The sequence below is a fragment of the Arvicola amphibius genome, chromosome 17 (assembly GCF_903992535.2).
Source record: "Arvicola amphibius chromosome 17, mArvAmp1.2, whole genome shotgun sequence".
NCBI lineage: Eukaryota > Metazoa > Chordata > Mammalia > Rodentia > Cricetidae > Arvicola > Arvicola amphibius.
The window spans coordinates 33,066,436-33,081,207 of NC_052063.2; the positions used below are offsets into that span (position 1 = coordinate 33,066,436).

General features: G+C 53.6%; 3 protein-coding genes across 3 annotated transcripts; 2 read left to right on the top strand and 1 right to left on the bottom strand.

Moving 5' to 3' along the window:
- Positions 1 to 290: 290 nt before the first annotated feature.
- Tspan31 (tetraspanin 31) lies at positions 291 to 3,247 on the top strand. Its single transcript, XM_038314529.1, has 6 exons — positions 291 to 483; positions 1,060 to 1,227; positions 1,568 to 1,648; positions 1,876 to 2,007; positions 2,180 to 2,293; positions 2,385 to 3,247. Exons 1-6 carry the CDS (start codon positions 421 to 423, stop codon positions 2,457 to 2,459), a joined length of 633 nt encoding a protein of 210 aa, XP_038170457.1. The 5' UTR covers positions 291 to 420; the 3' UTR covers positions 2,460 to 3,247.
- Positions 3,231 to 6,535, bottom strand: Cdk4 (cyclin dependent kinase 4). The gene is made up of 8 exons (XM_038314528.1): positions 6,342 to 6,535; positions 5,665 to 5,901; positions 5,388 to 5,523; positions 5,107 to 5,274; positions 4,844 to 4,953; positions 4,288 to 4,338; positions 4,020 to 4,155; positions 3,231 to 3,600 (listed from the first exon to the last, which is right to left on the bottom strand). Exons 2-8 carry the CDS (start codon positions 5,880 to 5,882, stop codon positions 3,508 to 3,510), a joined length of 912 nt encoding a protein of 303 aa, XP_038170456.1. The 5' UTR covers positions 5,883 to 5,901; positions 6,342 to 6,535; the 3' UTR covers positions 3,231 to 3,507.
- Positions 6,536 to 10,584: 4,049 nt separating this feature from the next.
- On the top strand, positions 10,585 to 13,891 carry Marchf9 (membrane associated ring-CH-type finger 9). Its single transcript, XM_038314927.1, has 4 exons — positions 10,585 to 10,941; positions 11,935 to 12,090; positions 12,603 to 12,795; positions 13,032 to 13,891. Exons 1-4 carry the CDS (start codon positions 10,585 to 10,587, stop codon positions 13,364 to 13,366), a joined length of 1,041 nt encoding a protein of 346 aa, XP_038170855.1. The 3' UTR covers positions 13,367 to 13,891.
- The last annotated feature ends 881 nt before the right edge of the window (positions 13,892 to 14,772 follow it).

Genomic DNA, 14,772 nt, shown 5'->3' on the forward strand with positions numbered 1-14,772 from the left:
TTCCTCCCACGTCTACAAGCCCCCCTTTTTTTTCTGTTCACCTGAGTTCCTCGGGTTCCTAATGTCGCAGCTCGGAGCACAGGAATCCAGGGCTTTGAAGTTTAGGCTCTGTTCCCTAAGAAACTGTCTAGAAACCCAGTCTTCAGTTTTTTTTAAGTTTCGTCCAATGAAGAAAGTGAGGGAAGGACTAGGAGGCGGGCTGGTGACGTAATGCAGATTGATTGGCACTGAAATCCTGGATGTCCTGGATTAGCCACGAGTTTCGCCAATCCAGAGGCAGGGGTGGGACGGTGCAGGCGCAGAGAATTGATTTGACTGGTTTGTATTTAAAGCGATAGAAGCTGTTGGAGTCCTACAAGACGGTTCCCAATACCCTCTCCTCAAGTCCTTGGGACCATTTGGGTCCCCAGAACTGGGGAGATGGTTTGCGGCGGATTTGCCTGTTCCAAGAATGCGTTATGTGCTCTCAACGTGGTTTATATGGTGAGGATTTGGAGGTGGGGAAAGCTCTGGGACGGAAAGAAGGGAAGAATTTCTAGGGTACTTCCGGTGGGAAGAGGGGTTTACTAGGGGTTCTGGGAAGCTTCCCAGAAACTTCCGGCGAAGAGGGAATTCCTGGGGACTTCCGTGGAAGAGAAGAGACTTCCGGTGATGAGGGGTTTGTTTGGTGGTGGGGAGGGGTGGATCGAAGACTGTGGGCCTATAGTCCCAGTCTTCACTTATGCTCCAGTTTTTTTCCCAGAATAGAGATGCTGGACAACCCTGAGGGGTTCGTATCTCGAGACGCTACTGCCATTGCCCCACGGTCCCAGCTATTCCAAGTTACTTGCGAAGAGCGCCCAGAAAGCATATCTCAGTTGGTTACCCTATTTATCTATCACAAGGGGACGTGGACTAGCCTTTGGCCGTGCTGCATGCTAGAATTCTTTGGCGATGACAGGGTCTCACTATGTAGCGAGTACAGGTTAACCTGGAACTTTGTTGTGCTGAGGTTGCATGGATCACAAGTGTGAGCCACCACATCAGGCTGAAGTGTACTCTACTTTCTGTTTCTTGCAGCTCGTGGGCTTATTGCTCATTGGCGTGGCTGCCTGGGGCAAGGGCCTGGGTCTGGTGTCCAGCATTCACATCATTGGAGGAGTCATTGCTGTGGGAGTCTTCCTTCTCCTGATTGCGGTGGCTGGTCTCGTGGGGGCTGTTAATCACCACCAAGTGCTGCTCTTCTTTGTATCCTGACCTGGAGTAATTGGGGTCCCTGGGTAGGCTTTTCCTAGAGGGGCAGGAAACCTCAGATGTATCTTTGTTTTTATTCTGTAACTCACAGAAATTGACATTTTTGTTCTCAACTCGATAAAACTATGGTTTTATGGACAGAGAAGGGCCTTGAACTCTGCCCCCTCGCCTGCCACATTGCAGTTACAAATTACACTGAGTGAGATTTTTAAAAAAAAAAAAAAAATGGGATCGTGCTACATAGTCCTGCTAGCCTGGAACTTACACCAGGCTGGCCTTCACACTGAGATATTTTCAATGGAAACCAGATCTTTTTGCCATAACTTCCTCTCAGTACATGATCATCCTTGGCTTGGTCTTCATCTTCCAGTTTGGAATCTCTTGCTCATGTCTGGCTATTAACCGCAGCAAACAGGTAAGGTGATGCCCTCTCAAGTGCGTGCTTTCCCCGCCTTTAGAGCTAAGTCTGACCATTTCACACCTTCATCCTCTGACATGTATGGCTACTTCCCTAAGATGTAGACTCTGAGACACTTGACATTGTGACCATGACATGCGCCCTGTGTCTGTGGGATTCTGTGTGCTGATTGCCCTTGCTGGAGTGCAGGGGTAGGTTGACGCTCCTCTGCCTATATGCTCTAGACAGATGTCATCAATGCATCTTGGTGGGTCATGAGCAACAGTACCCGGCATGAATTGGAGAGAAGCTTTGACTGCTGTGGTTTGTTCAACCTTACAGCTCCATACCCACAAGACGATACTTCCTGCGGTGCGGTAAGTTCAAGGATGGGGAGCACAGCTAGGAAGTAGGCAAGGGGCACAGGTCGCCGCAGGGTGAGGCATCAGTCTCCACTGAGCGATGCTAAAGAAATAGAGGCTGCAAGGGTTTAACCAAGTGGGGCTCCAGTCTGGGAATGACGTGCACCGCAGCTACTTTTGTCCTCAGATGTGCAAGACCAGGAGTTCTCCGTGCCAGATGTGTGGGGAGAAGTTCCTTAAACACTCAGACAAAGCCCTGAAAATCCTAGGTGGTGTTGGGCTCTTCTTTAGCTTCACAGAGGTAATGATTCCCATTTCCTTCATGTAGACACCTATAAGCCTTAAAACCCAAGACTGGAAAATAACTTGCTTTCTCTCTCCCTTTCCTGTAGATCCTCGGTGTTTGGCTGGCAATGAGATTCCGGAATCAGAAGGACCCCCGAGCCAACCCCAGCGCCTTTCTATAAGCTTGGTCTTCCAGACGGCCTTGGCTGGCTTCCAACTTTCCATGTAGCCAAGGATGACCCTGGGTTCTGGATCCCCCTGCCACAGCCCCCAGGTGGTAGGATTACAGGTGTGTCACCACACTCAGCAAGTCTCTGGATCCTCCTGACTTGGTTTTCGGTTCTCCCAGCTTTTTTTACCACCCCCCCACACACCTAAATTTTTGAAAACCTGGGTGGGGACCGCCATCTGGTTTTTGTTTTAAAGAAAAAGGCCCCTTGCCTCATTTCCTAAAACTCATCAATACATATTTTGATGGGAACAAGATATAGGAAAAGGAAAACTTGATACCTCTCCCTAGAGAATACTCTTAGAAGCATGGGTGGGGGCTGCATACCCTTCATAACCGTTTCCCCTCCTTTTTACTCCTTAGGTTGGCTCCAAGGACAAATCAGAAAGTGCCAGGGGGAAACAACTTTGGGGGGGGGGTGCTGGGGCTTTAGCCCAGGGCCTCACACATGCCAGGCAAGTGTTCCCACCACTGAACTATAGTCCCACCAGAGCCCCAGCTCTACAAGTCTTGCCAAGGCAGGACTCAGAATGAAGCAGTGAACTCGAAACTAAAGCCATTTTAACTGAGTATTCAGAGAAAGGAATTGAAAGATTCTTTCCAACCTTGTCAGCCAAAGAGTTGGGCTGCTCATCTGGGTCCTGTGTAACCGTCTACAGATGTTACAGGGAACCTTCCCACGGGGCCCTCAAATCTCCCAAAGGCAAAGCCAATCAGAAAAACATTAAAGAAAAGACCATATTTCTTTGTCTTGTTTTGCTGTATAAAAAAGATCCCAATATAAATCAGGGAGGGGAGAAGACAGATACACCCGCCCTTTAGTGTAGAGAATCGGGGGGCAAGAGGGTAAGCCTCCTAAGGAGAAGTGGGGAAGGGAATGTCATTTAAGGCTTAAAATATTCTCTGTAAAAAACTGGAGGAGTCTCCACAGCCCCAGAGGAAGGCAGAGGTTGAGTCTCGTGCTCGGTGTCCAGAGACGAGGAAAGGCAGCCAGCTACTCCTCACTCTGGGTCACTTTCTTCCTTGTGGAGGTAAGAGTGCTGCAGGGCCCGGAAGGCAGAGATCCGCTTATGTGGGTTAAAAGTCAGCATCTCCTAAGGGGAGAGGCAAAGGTCAGAAAGAGCGGAAGAGGGGGATGCCCACTCCAGCAAAGCTGCGAGGGGTTTCCTTCGCCCTCCTCTGCCACCCATTCTCAGCAGCAATGAAAACCACAGCCTGTCCACTAACCAGACCTGGGCTGCACGCTGGTCTGTGTGTGCACGTGTTCATGTGTGAGAGAATGTGGGCGTGTCACGGTGCCTCACTTTCTTGTCAGTACTGTATTCACCAGGCTATCTGGCCTGTGAGCTTCCAGGGAATTCTGCCCCCACTCCCATCTTGCTGTAGTAACACTAGAGAAGCTAGCTGCCACACACAGCTTGGTTCTGGGGATTTGAACTCAGGTCCACACTTATGTCCTAAGAGCTTCATCCACAGAGCCACCCCCGCCCCCACCCCAGCCCATGCACAGTACCAGCAGCAGCTGTGCTCCGGATTCCTCCATCTCCGGCACCACCGACTGCACTGGCCGAGGCCCTCTCGGGGAAAAGGCTCCTCGGGGCAGAGAGACCTCTCGAGGCCAGTCCTCTTCTGGAGGCAACCCAATCAGACTGTAGGGATAGGACAACCCTGCTCAGGGGGCCTTTCCGGTTCTCATCTCCAGGGTGAGCCAGTTGCCCACTGGAGCTGAGCAGAAATGGAACTCAGAAAGGGAATTTCCTTCCTCCTGACTGAATACTTACTCAAAGATTTTGCCCAACTGATCGGCTTCCGAGTTTCCACAGAAGAGAGGCCTAAGGTAGAAAAATATCCCAAGTATATATTATTTCAGGAACAGGAGCGTGCCAACCATGAAGGCTCAGATTAGAGAGGACAGAGGATGAAGGGGGTGTGATGTTTCCAACTCCGAAGCATTTCAGGAGATTCGTCATTTCCAGTTTTAGGCAAGGCTGCCAACAGGGTATGTTGGGACTATAGCTGGGTGGCAGGGTACGCACCTAACACATGCGAGAGCCTAGGTTGGGGGTCTAGCATGGTCAAAAACAGATACGTCTTATAAAAAGACGTGGGTGGGGATTGTAGTTTGGTGGGATAGAGCATTTGCCCCGTGTACGTCCGGTTCTGATTTCAGCATCCAACACCATAAATAATAACAGGCTTGTGGAACTGAAGGTGGCTTAAGAGTTCCAAGCCCTGAGCCAGGCAGATCTGAGTTCAAGGCTAGCATGGTCTACAGAGGGAGTCTACAGAACAGAGAGAAACCCTGTCTCAAAAACAAAAGAGTTTCAAGTCCCATACTTTCGACGGAACATCTCCGCGAAGATACAGCCAACACTCCACATGTCCACAGGTGTGGCGTAGGTGGACTGCAGGAGGACTTCAGGGGCGCGGTACCAGAGCGTGACAACCTGAACAGAAGAGGAGACACCAGTGAGGGCCCGTCACGGGACTCCTAGCTGCCTGGCTTGGGAAACATCAAGTCCAGGATGGCCTGAGTCCCTATGGGCAATTACATCCTACCCACCATCCCAGCCCATTTGGGCGGCCATCTTTCTACTGACCACAGGGGTGAGGGCCATCTGGTAGCTGTAGATTCTGGCTAAGCCAAAGTCAGCCAGCTTGACGGTCCCATTGCTTGTCACCAGGATGTTCTCCGGTTTCAGGTCTCGGTGAACAATGCAATTTGCATGAAGAAAATCTAGGCCGCTTAGAAACTGCCGCATCAGATCCTGGTTTTGAAGAAGAAAGCACAGACCATTGGAAACTATGGAATGTGGCCAAAAATCCCAACAAGTTCTACTGCAAAGATCCCAATCCACTTCTCAGTGTCCACCCCACTCACCTTGATGGTCTCAACTGGCAAGCCTGGAGGCGGGGCTTTGTCCAGGTATGTCCTTAGGTCCTGGTCTATGTGCTCAAACACTAGGGTAACCTTGATGTCTCGGTCAGTTCGGGAAGTAGCACAGACATCCATTAGCCTGACAAAAATAAATGGTCACCAACGGGCCAACCTCCTTTGATCCATCGTGGCCCCCAGATTTCTACGGTCCCACTCCTGACCACACACCCGAATTACAGATCCTATTCTTTCCTCCCGACTCCCAACCCAACCTTCTCACCGTACAACATTGGGATGTTCAAAGGCCTCCAACCTCCTCAGTAAGGCCACCTCACGAACTGTGCTGATGGGAAGGCCCCCTCCAGCTCCTCCTCCGTTAGGAACTCTCACACTCTTGAGGGCCACAAAGTGGCCACTGTGGGGATCCCGGGCCTTGTACACCGTCCCATAGGCGCCGACACCGATTTCAGCCACTGGTTCATACCGAGAGGTTGCCATTCTCGGAGCAGGGGATCTCCTACAATCACAGAGGCTTCAAATACCAAACTCTCTTTCACAGCTGGGAGGGGGATGTCCCAGCAGTAACAAAGGAATTCCTGCCCGCGACCGCACCAACTCAGCAGCCCATCCCCTTCACACTTGCAGAGCCCGCGCCTCAGGTAACACAAAAGGCTCTACCACCAAGCCCTCCAGCCACGTGATGTCCTGGAGAAAAAAGAATGCTTTTCTCTCGGAGGACACCGCACTGGGCACAAAGAAGATCAACACAGTGCACAGGGCGGGTATCGAAGATTCCACACCTCATTCTCTAAAATCACACCCTCGCCCGTGACCACAAAGGCCCCACTTCCCGCCCTTGGGCCACCCTTCCATAAGCAGCCAGCGACGCGCACCCGAGGGGAGCGAGGCGGTGGTGGCGGGGACTGGCACCCCATCCCTGGAAGGGGCTGCACTCACCTTACGCCCGGCCGAGAGCTGGGGAGGTGGCCCTTTATCTGGGCCCGGGAGCCGGTTCCTGCGGCGCCATACACCGGGGATCGGTCCCGGGCAGCTGGACGCTACGGGCCAGACCATAGACACAGGCCGCGAGCTAGAGAGGCCCCCTCACCCCCACCCTCACCATGTGACCAGCTGCCAGAGAGGCGCGCGGAAACTGGGGGGGCGGGGCGAACGCCGGACGTTCGGGACACGTGACCTCCATCCGTCCTGCGCACTGGGTGACCGGGGCCGCTTTGATGGGAGGGGTGTGGTGGAGGAAGGGGGCGGGGACCGGGGGCGACCACGTGACCTGTTGCTATCCCACGTGACACCTCGACTTTGCTCTGAGAAGCAGAGGTGTGGTTACGCTGTGTGGCACGTGACTGGGGTGCCGTTCCCTGATTGCCGAGGGGGGGGTGTGGGGGCGAGAGAGGGTGGAGCACCAGGCGGTGCCATGGCAACCGGGCCAACCAGCGCTCCACACTCGGCTCAAGGCCGAGCCTGAGCGCGTCTTTAGTCTCACTACACGTCTGTACGTGGGCGGGAGGTCGGGGTGCTAGTGGGAGATCCTGGTACCAGAGATGGTGCTGTTACGTTTTCACTCCACCGCCGTGGGGAAACATTCGTATTTGCGTCTTTGTTTTTTACTCGTTCATTCAACAAAATTTTACTAAGTGCTTCCTTTCACTTGGTATGCGATGTTTTTGTTTTGGAGTTTTTCAGTCATCCGCCCTTTAAAGTAACGACAAGGATAGCTAATGTAGGCGAGTGTGGTCTTATGAAACGAGGAGGAGACACTTTCTATCTGAGGGGGAAACTAGAATTAAAAGATGGACGGAAGAAAAGATTAATATAGTTAGCCACTGCAGGGGAAGAGTGGCCCTCCCCTCTTCCAACTTGTAAACCTCCCTGGGAACATTCAAAGCAGCAAGGAGTTATTGGAAATAAGGACACTTGATCGTAAAAGGCTCTTAACACTAAGATTCTGTGTTCTGTTACATGTGTGTGTGGTTGTACATATGAATAGACAACAGCATGTACAAGCGCGGTCACCAGCTCCACTGTAGACCACCACGTTGCCTGAGAATCTCGTGTCTCTGCAAACCTGCGACTCTTGATTGGTGTCACATCCCTTTTAGTTTTCAGGGCAGCCTTTGTAGCGCTACTCTTGCCTAAATAGCATTTCTCAAGTGGTGTGTCTGCCTACAGAAATCTAGGTAGACAGGTATATTGGACATTCGTTGTCTTATGGGCTCCAACTCCTTTATTATTTCCCATCATTAAGGTATATGGGAATAAAGAACCATGTACTCACTTGTGGGAAACAACCTAAAATCTCGAGCTAATTTAAAAAATTTTTTTTAACCAGGCAATGGTGGTGCACGTCTTTAATCCCAGAACCCCGAACGCAGAGGGAGGTGGATCTCTGTGAATTTGAGGCCAGCCTGGTCTACAGAGAGAGTTCCAGGACAGCCCCGGGACTACACAGAGAAACCCTGCCTCAAAACAAACAAACAAACAAACAAACAAATAAAATTGGTTTTAAGTGCTAGGAATTGGAGTCAGTGTTTTTAATTTTTTAATGTGGTAAGCATGTGTTCAGTCACTGTGCTATACTCCAAAACCCTAAACTGAAATCATGTTTGAGACGTATAGCCGAGGCTGGCCTTAAGTTCACAGCAGTTGCTCTGCCTTAGCCTCCTAAATGCTGTTTTTACAGACTTGAGCAGCGACTATGGCTCTGCTTTATTTTTTTGTGGAATTTTGTTTTAATGAGATAAGGTCAACCCAGGTTGACCTTGAAACAGACACGAAGCTAGGCTAGCCTCAAATGTTTGATTGCTTGGTCCTACTGCTCCATCTCTCCAGTAGGTTAGTGGCATGCACTACGATTAATTTCGTTGCTTTCTTTCTTTCTTTTCTTCTTTTTTTTTTTCTCGACAGAGTCTTTTCCTTGTAGCCCAGGCTGACTCCAAACTCTCTGAAGTCCAAGTGCTTGGATTCCAGACCTGAGCCACAACTAGCCTGAAACCATTTTAGCATCTGGTTTGCCACGTGTTCCATTCTAACTTTTATCCTTACTTTCCTGGTTGAGAATGTAACAGTGGTGGGGCATGGTGGGACATGGTGGGGCATGGTGGCACACATCTTTAATCCCGGGGAGGGGCTGGGGGGCAGAGGCAGACGCAGGTGGATGGCCAGCCTGATCTAGTTAGTGAGTTCCAGGCTAGCCAGGAACACATAATCAAACCTTGTCTGAGAGGGGGGTGGGGAGTGGATACACACACACACACACACACACACACACACACACAAACACACACGTCAATGTAACAGCATCGACTCAATATTAATGTAACTCATAATCGAGGACAAAATGGGAGGCACATCAGACAGATTTCCTCTCCTGCTGCTGCTGCTGCTTCTTGTGCCAAGGAGACTGTAAGAAAAACATCAGGGCTAAGGGGCTGGAGAGGTGGGTGTTTCATTGGCTACATTCCTAGGGCTGTTTGGGGGGGGGTTTAGCTTTTTGAAAGGCTACGTGTATGTGAGTTTATTAACACAGTTCTGGTTTTCCTGAGACAGGGTCTCACTGTGTAGCCCTGGTTGTCCTGGAAATTGGTAGACTAGGCTGGCCTCCAACTGACAGAGAGCGCCTGCCTCTGACTTCCGAATGCTGGAATTAAAGACCATCACTGACCTGCTTTATTTATTTATTTTTGTTGGTTGGTTTGGTTTGGTTTTCCCAGTACAGGTATTACCTGCTTCATCTTGCCGCTCCTATCAGCACACTGCAGCTCGCTGTGCTTACAGGAAAAACTATCTTCTTTGTCTTTAACTCACAGACTTTCCCTCTGCTTCATTCATTGGTCCACCCAAAGCACTTGGATGTTTTGCACAAACATGACTGTCTTCGCTACCACTTTCCATTGAGGAGTCTTAATTTGGCAATCTGTCCCTTGTTCGACTTGCTCATTCCCTTCCTTCTCTGTTAATTACTCTTTTACTAATTAATTTTTTTTCTGTGTCTTTGACCCAGTGGGTTCCCGGGGAATCCTTTTTCCCTCAGCTTCACAAAGAGGCTGGGAGGGAAGGTGTAAACATAAAGCCGGGAAAAAAAATGATAGTCTGGTAGTAGTTCTAGGGGTCAACTTGAAACAAAGATTTACGCGTGTATGTGTGGTACTCACTTCAGAGTAGTGGAGCTGAGGACAGGGGGGCATCAAGCAAGACACACCCATGCGTTTGGCATTCCTTTTTCTTCTCGTTCACCACCTTCACACATTAGAATCAATCGCTCGTGTCTCACACACTCTGATTCCTGCACACCACCATCTCACGGTACCGTGCCCGGCACCCTCTACCATCTTTTGTGTGCTACTAGGGGCCATCTCCTGCCCACTCAACGCCCGTACACCTCTAACCCCTTGCGGAGCTCTTTCTCTGCACATTCCCATTGTGCACACACCTCTGGGCCTCGTTACACCTACAGCCTCTGACGACTCTACCTTCCATCCTCACGCCCACCCGCGCGCACACACCTATTCTTCTACCAGGGTACACACTCCCCTTCCTTAGCCACTCCCCTCATTCCTTGTCTCGCACACTCGCCCCGCCCCTGGGGACACCTGCTCGTGCTGGGCAGGGCGGGGATGCGCAGCCGCGGCCCCTTCTCCTCCGCTCCCCCTCCCCGCCCCACCCCTCCCTCCATCCCTCACCGGCTCCCCGGCTCCCGCCCCGCCCGCCCGCCGCTCCGGGGGGGTCTCCGCCGCCGCCGCCGCCGGAAGGAGCCGCCATTTGCCACCGCCGAGCGCACGGGCCGAGCCGAGCCGGATCCGGGAGTCGGAGCGGGACTGGGGCCGGGAGGACAGCGATGGGGGGCGGCCCCGCCGCAGGAGGACCGGGGCGCGTAAGCCCCGGCTCCCGGCCGGCTCCGGACCCCGACCCGCGGGGCGCGGCCCCCTGAGCCTCTTCCCCGCCCCCTGCCCCTGCTCGGGCCATGCCTGTCCACCCTGCCATCCCCGGGCTGATGGCCCTCTCGGCCCCGCGGGCCCTGGAGCCCCGGCGGTGGCAGCAGTGAACGGCGCTTGCAGGCCGCGGAGACCCCGGCCCGGTCCGGCGCTCCCGCGCGCGCCCCCTTCCCGGCCTTGTCCTCGCCCCTCCCCCCGCCGCCCGGGAGCCCCCCCTCGCTCGCCGCCCCCCGCCCCCCGGTGCCCGGACGATGCTCAAGTCTCGGCTCCGCATGTTCCTGAACGAGCTGAAGCTGCTGGTGCTGACGGGCGGGGGGCGGCCCCGGGCCGAGCCGCAGCCCCGGGGGGGCGGGGGAGGCGGCTGCGGCTGGGCGCCCTTCGCTGGCTGCTCCGCCCGGGACGGCGACGGCGACGAGGAGGAGTACTACGGGTCGGAGCCGCGGGCCCGGGGCCTGGCCGGCGACAAGGAACCGCGGGCCGGACCCCCGCCGCCGCCCGCGCCGCCGCCGCCGCCCCCAGGCGCGCTGGACGCCCTGTCGCTCAGCAGCAGCCTGGACAGTGGGCTCCGAACCCCCCAGTGCAGGATCTGCTTCCAAGGCCCGGAGCAGGTCAGGCTCGCCCGAGCACCTGGCTGGGCGGGGAGGGGTGGGGGCGCGCACCTGGGGTGTCCGCGGAGACCGGAGCAGGGGGCGGGGCCTGGGGCAGCTGGGCGGGACCCAGGACCCCGAGTGGGAGTGCGGTGAGCTTGGCCTGTCTGGAGACTGCTGGAGTGTGTCAAGATTGGGGCAGGGGGAGTCGGGGGCTCCCAGAATGGGGTGGGGCTCTCTCCTAGGAGGGCTCAGGATCTCTGTCACCCATTATCAGGGACAGCTGTTAGCACCTGCTCCCTCACCTTAGGGTCGTCGCCATTAGCTGAGGGAGCCCATTTTTCCCGAGGTGGGCCGAGAGGAGAGTACATTTGTTCGCACCTTGAGAGGAGAGGCCGGCCGGGACCCTGCCTCACTCAGTCTCTCCTCTGGTGAGGCACTTTTTGCTCCCATCTGCAACTTTCCAGTTCATTCTAAAGAGCCTTCTTTGTTTAATTTTATAGGTAAAGTTGTCTCGGGATAGTACCGGAGGGCATCCCTGTGCCGTGAGAAATGACTGCTTGACTAAAAGGGACCATGTTGTCCCACTCTTGACCGCAGAACGTCTCCCCATTGTAGTGTGGTTTTATCTATCCTAGTTGGCACCAGACCTATATGCTGGAAGTACTATGGAGTGGGTGAAGGAAGGCATAGCTCAGCCGCTCTGACTCTCCCCTCCCTCCAGATCCTTAGGGAAAGGCTGTCATAATCACCTTTGCAGTTTCTTGGCAAGGGGAGAATGGGCTTCCCTCCCACCCCAAACTGAATCCCTTTAGTTGCAGAAGTTTTTTCTTGAGCTCTGACTTCTTACTTTTATACTGCAGCCATAGCTTCTTTGCTTCTTTCTTAACCCTGCTTTGGGTTAAAAGCCAAAGCACTTAAATGTAGTAGTGTAAGCGGTTTCCTTTCCAGGAGTGCAGCAGAAGGGGTCCGGGTGATGATGGCTGACTGGGGCCCTCCCCTCTCTTCCTCCAGGGGGAGCTCCTGAGTCCTTGCCGCTGTGACGGCTCAGTGCGTTGTACACACCAGCCCTGCCTCATCCGCTGGATCAGTGAGAGGGGCTCTTGGAGCTGTGAACTCTGCTACTTCAAGTACCAGGTCCTGGCGATCAGCACCAAGAACCCATTGCAGGTGAGGTGCCGGGAGAGGACTCAGAATGGGCAAAGGCCGGGTCCATCTTCTTTGCTGTTTTCCTCCCTCTACCGTTATGGCATTCCAAGACTCTGTTCTGGCGCTATTCTAGGGACCTTAGAACAACAGGGAGGGAAAAGATAATATCGGCGATGATAGTGCGTGTACTCTGTTTCCTGTGTGCCGTTTGTTGTATATTAACTCTTCTTACTGGGTATCATGATTATGCCTGTCTTTAGAAACACAGGCACTGACTCACGTAGAATTACTCAACCAGTAAGAGATGGAATTAAGATTGGAGTGCCAATGTATATGTTTGGGTTTCAAAGCTCTTGTCCAATCGCGCCTTTCTAGAATAAGCTAGACTAGTTGTCTCATCTTAGGTTAGACCACTGTATGGAGAAGACAGATTGCTAGTCCTGCCTGGGGTTTAGGGAAGGCTTCTGGAATCTTCTCCTTGCCCCGCTGCCTATCCCTTCCTGTGACTTTTTGGAGCATTTTCTCCCAAACAGTGGCAGGCCATCTCCCTGACTGTCATCGAGAAGGTCCAGATTGCGGCCATAGTTCTGGGCTCACTGTTCCTCGTCGCCAGCATCTCCTGGCTCATCTGGTCCTCGCTCAGCCCTTCAGCCAAGTGGCAGCGCCAGGATCTTCTCTTCCAGATCTGCTACGGCATGTATGGCTTCATGGATGTCGTCTGCATAGGTGAGGACACCTCTCTGCCCTCCCTCTACCCGCTTAGCATCGCCTTTATTCATTCGCCTGACTCCCTGCCCATCTTTCGGTTTCATAGTCCTAACCCAACCCCTGGAGACTGTCGGGGCTATCCTGGGGCCGTCCTCTGTGCTCTGTCTTCTCAGTCTGCAGACACGAATGCTCACGGACCCGTGGCCTATACGTGGGCAGCAGTTCACCCTGGTTCTCTCATCCCTCTTGTTCAGGCCTCATCGTTCACGAAGGCTCTTCCGTCTACCGCATCTTCAAGCGCTGGCAAGCAGTGAACCAACAGTGGAAGGTCCTGAATTATGACAAGACCAAGGACATAGGAGGAGATGCAGGGGGAGGGACAGCAGGGAAACCAGGCCCCAGGACCTCAAGGACCAGCCCCCCGGCTGGGGCCCCCAGCCGGCCCCCAGCTGCCCAGCGCATGCGGACGCTCTTGCCTCAGCGCTGTGGTTATACAATCCTGCATCTCCTTGGACAGCTGCGGCCACCGGATGCCCGTTCCAGCTCTCATTCTGGTCGAGAGGTTGTCATGAGGGTCACTACAGTTTGACCTGGACTCCAGGAGCAGGGATTTCAACTCAGAGCGGCAGCCAGAGATGAGCCCTCCTGGCTGCTGAAGGTACAGCCTAAACAAGGTGTTTGGGGCACAGCGGGCCCACCACTGAGGATCTCTGCGGACAGCCTCAAGCTTGGAAACATTGTCTGGCCTCTACTGCCCACAGAGTAGAGACACCTGGATGACATTCCAGCTCCCACCGACACCACCTCGTGCTCATTTTGAGGATGGCCGGCCAGCAGGCAGGCGGGCGAGCAGCTTTTCTTCTTGGAGAGAACCATCTTTACCTCAGCTCTAGGGCCTCCAGTCCCCTGGCTCCACCATGGTGACTTGGTAAAGGGAGACCAATGCCAGAACACAAGGGGCTGTAGACCCCCATTCCCCACCCCATGGCCACAGGGCATCTGGCAATAAGACTAGTAAACATTGACCTCCCGTTCCCTGCATGAGGGCGGGGGACTTCCCCCTGCCCCACCCCCCATTGCATGGGGGAAGGGCATAAAGAATCATTTATACGCACGTGGAGACTCCTTTCTCATGGGGGCTTTTCTGAAGGCTGGAGGGTGTGGGGAGGCTCCTCAGCATAGGTTCAGAGTCCAAGTGTGGCTGCGCGTTGGTAGCTGGAGGAGGGACCCCTGCTTGCTGGCGAATAGTTCACGCTGGCTGCTAGGTGGCAGTACTTGAGGTAGCAGAGGAAGGTGGACTTGACACCTGTGAGTTATACGACTTAGAAAAAATAATCTGGTCTTTTTTTCCCCCGTCTACCTCATAGACTGGGAGTGAGGCTAAATGAGGGATGGGTTAAATGCCAGGGCAAAGAGAGTTGGTGGTGGTGGAAGAAGGTTCTGGGCTCATTGCTGTCCACTGATTTCAGGCAGTCGGCGGCATATTGTCTGAAGGGCACGGAACTTTAGCGTTCTGAGTGACAGTTACAGTGACCGCAGGACAGTGGTTACTGTAGGAATGAGAACTCTTTGACTCCCCAAACACTGGACTTGGGGCAACGCTGGAGCTACTCAGCCTGTTCTGAGAACACCTGTGTTCAGTCCTTTCCAGGGACTGCGTTCCCCCAAACATGGTGTGCAATGAACATGGACTCATTCGGAATGGCAGGGAAGGAGCCTCTTCCCTCATGGTTAGGTTTTTAATCCCAGTTGAAGCTGTGGCAGTTCAGGGTCACAGGTTTGATCCGGGTGTGCCCAGCTAGTGGTATTACTGGAAGGTAGAAGCATAGGAGAGCTGTTGTTTATTAGAGAAACGGTTTGGGGGTGCGGGTCCGAGGGCTGGGGGTGCGGGTCCGTGGTAGGGGTGCTTGCTGGTGTGCATGAGGTCCTGAGTTTAACTCTCATACCACCAAAAAAACTATGTGGGTCAGCTTGAAGCTTGGTCCCTTTCACCTG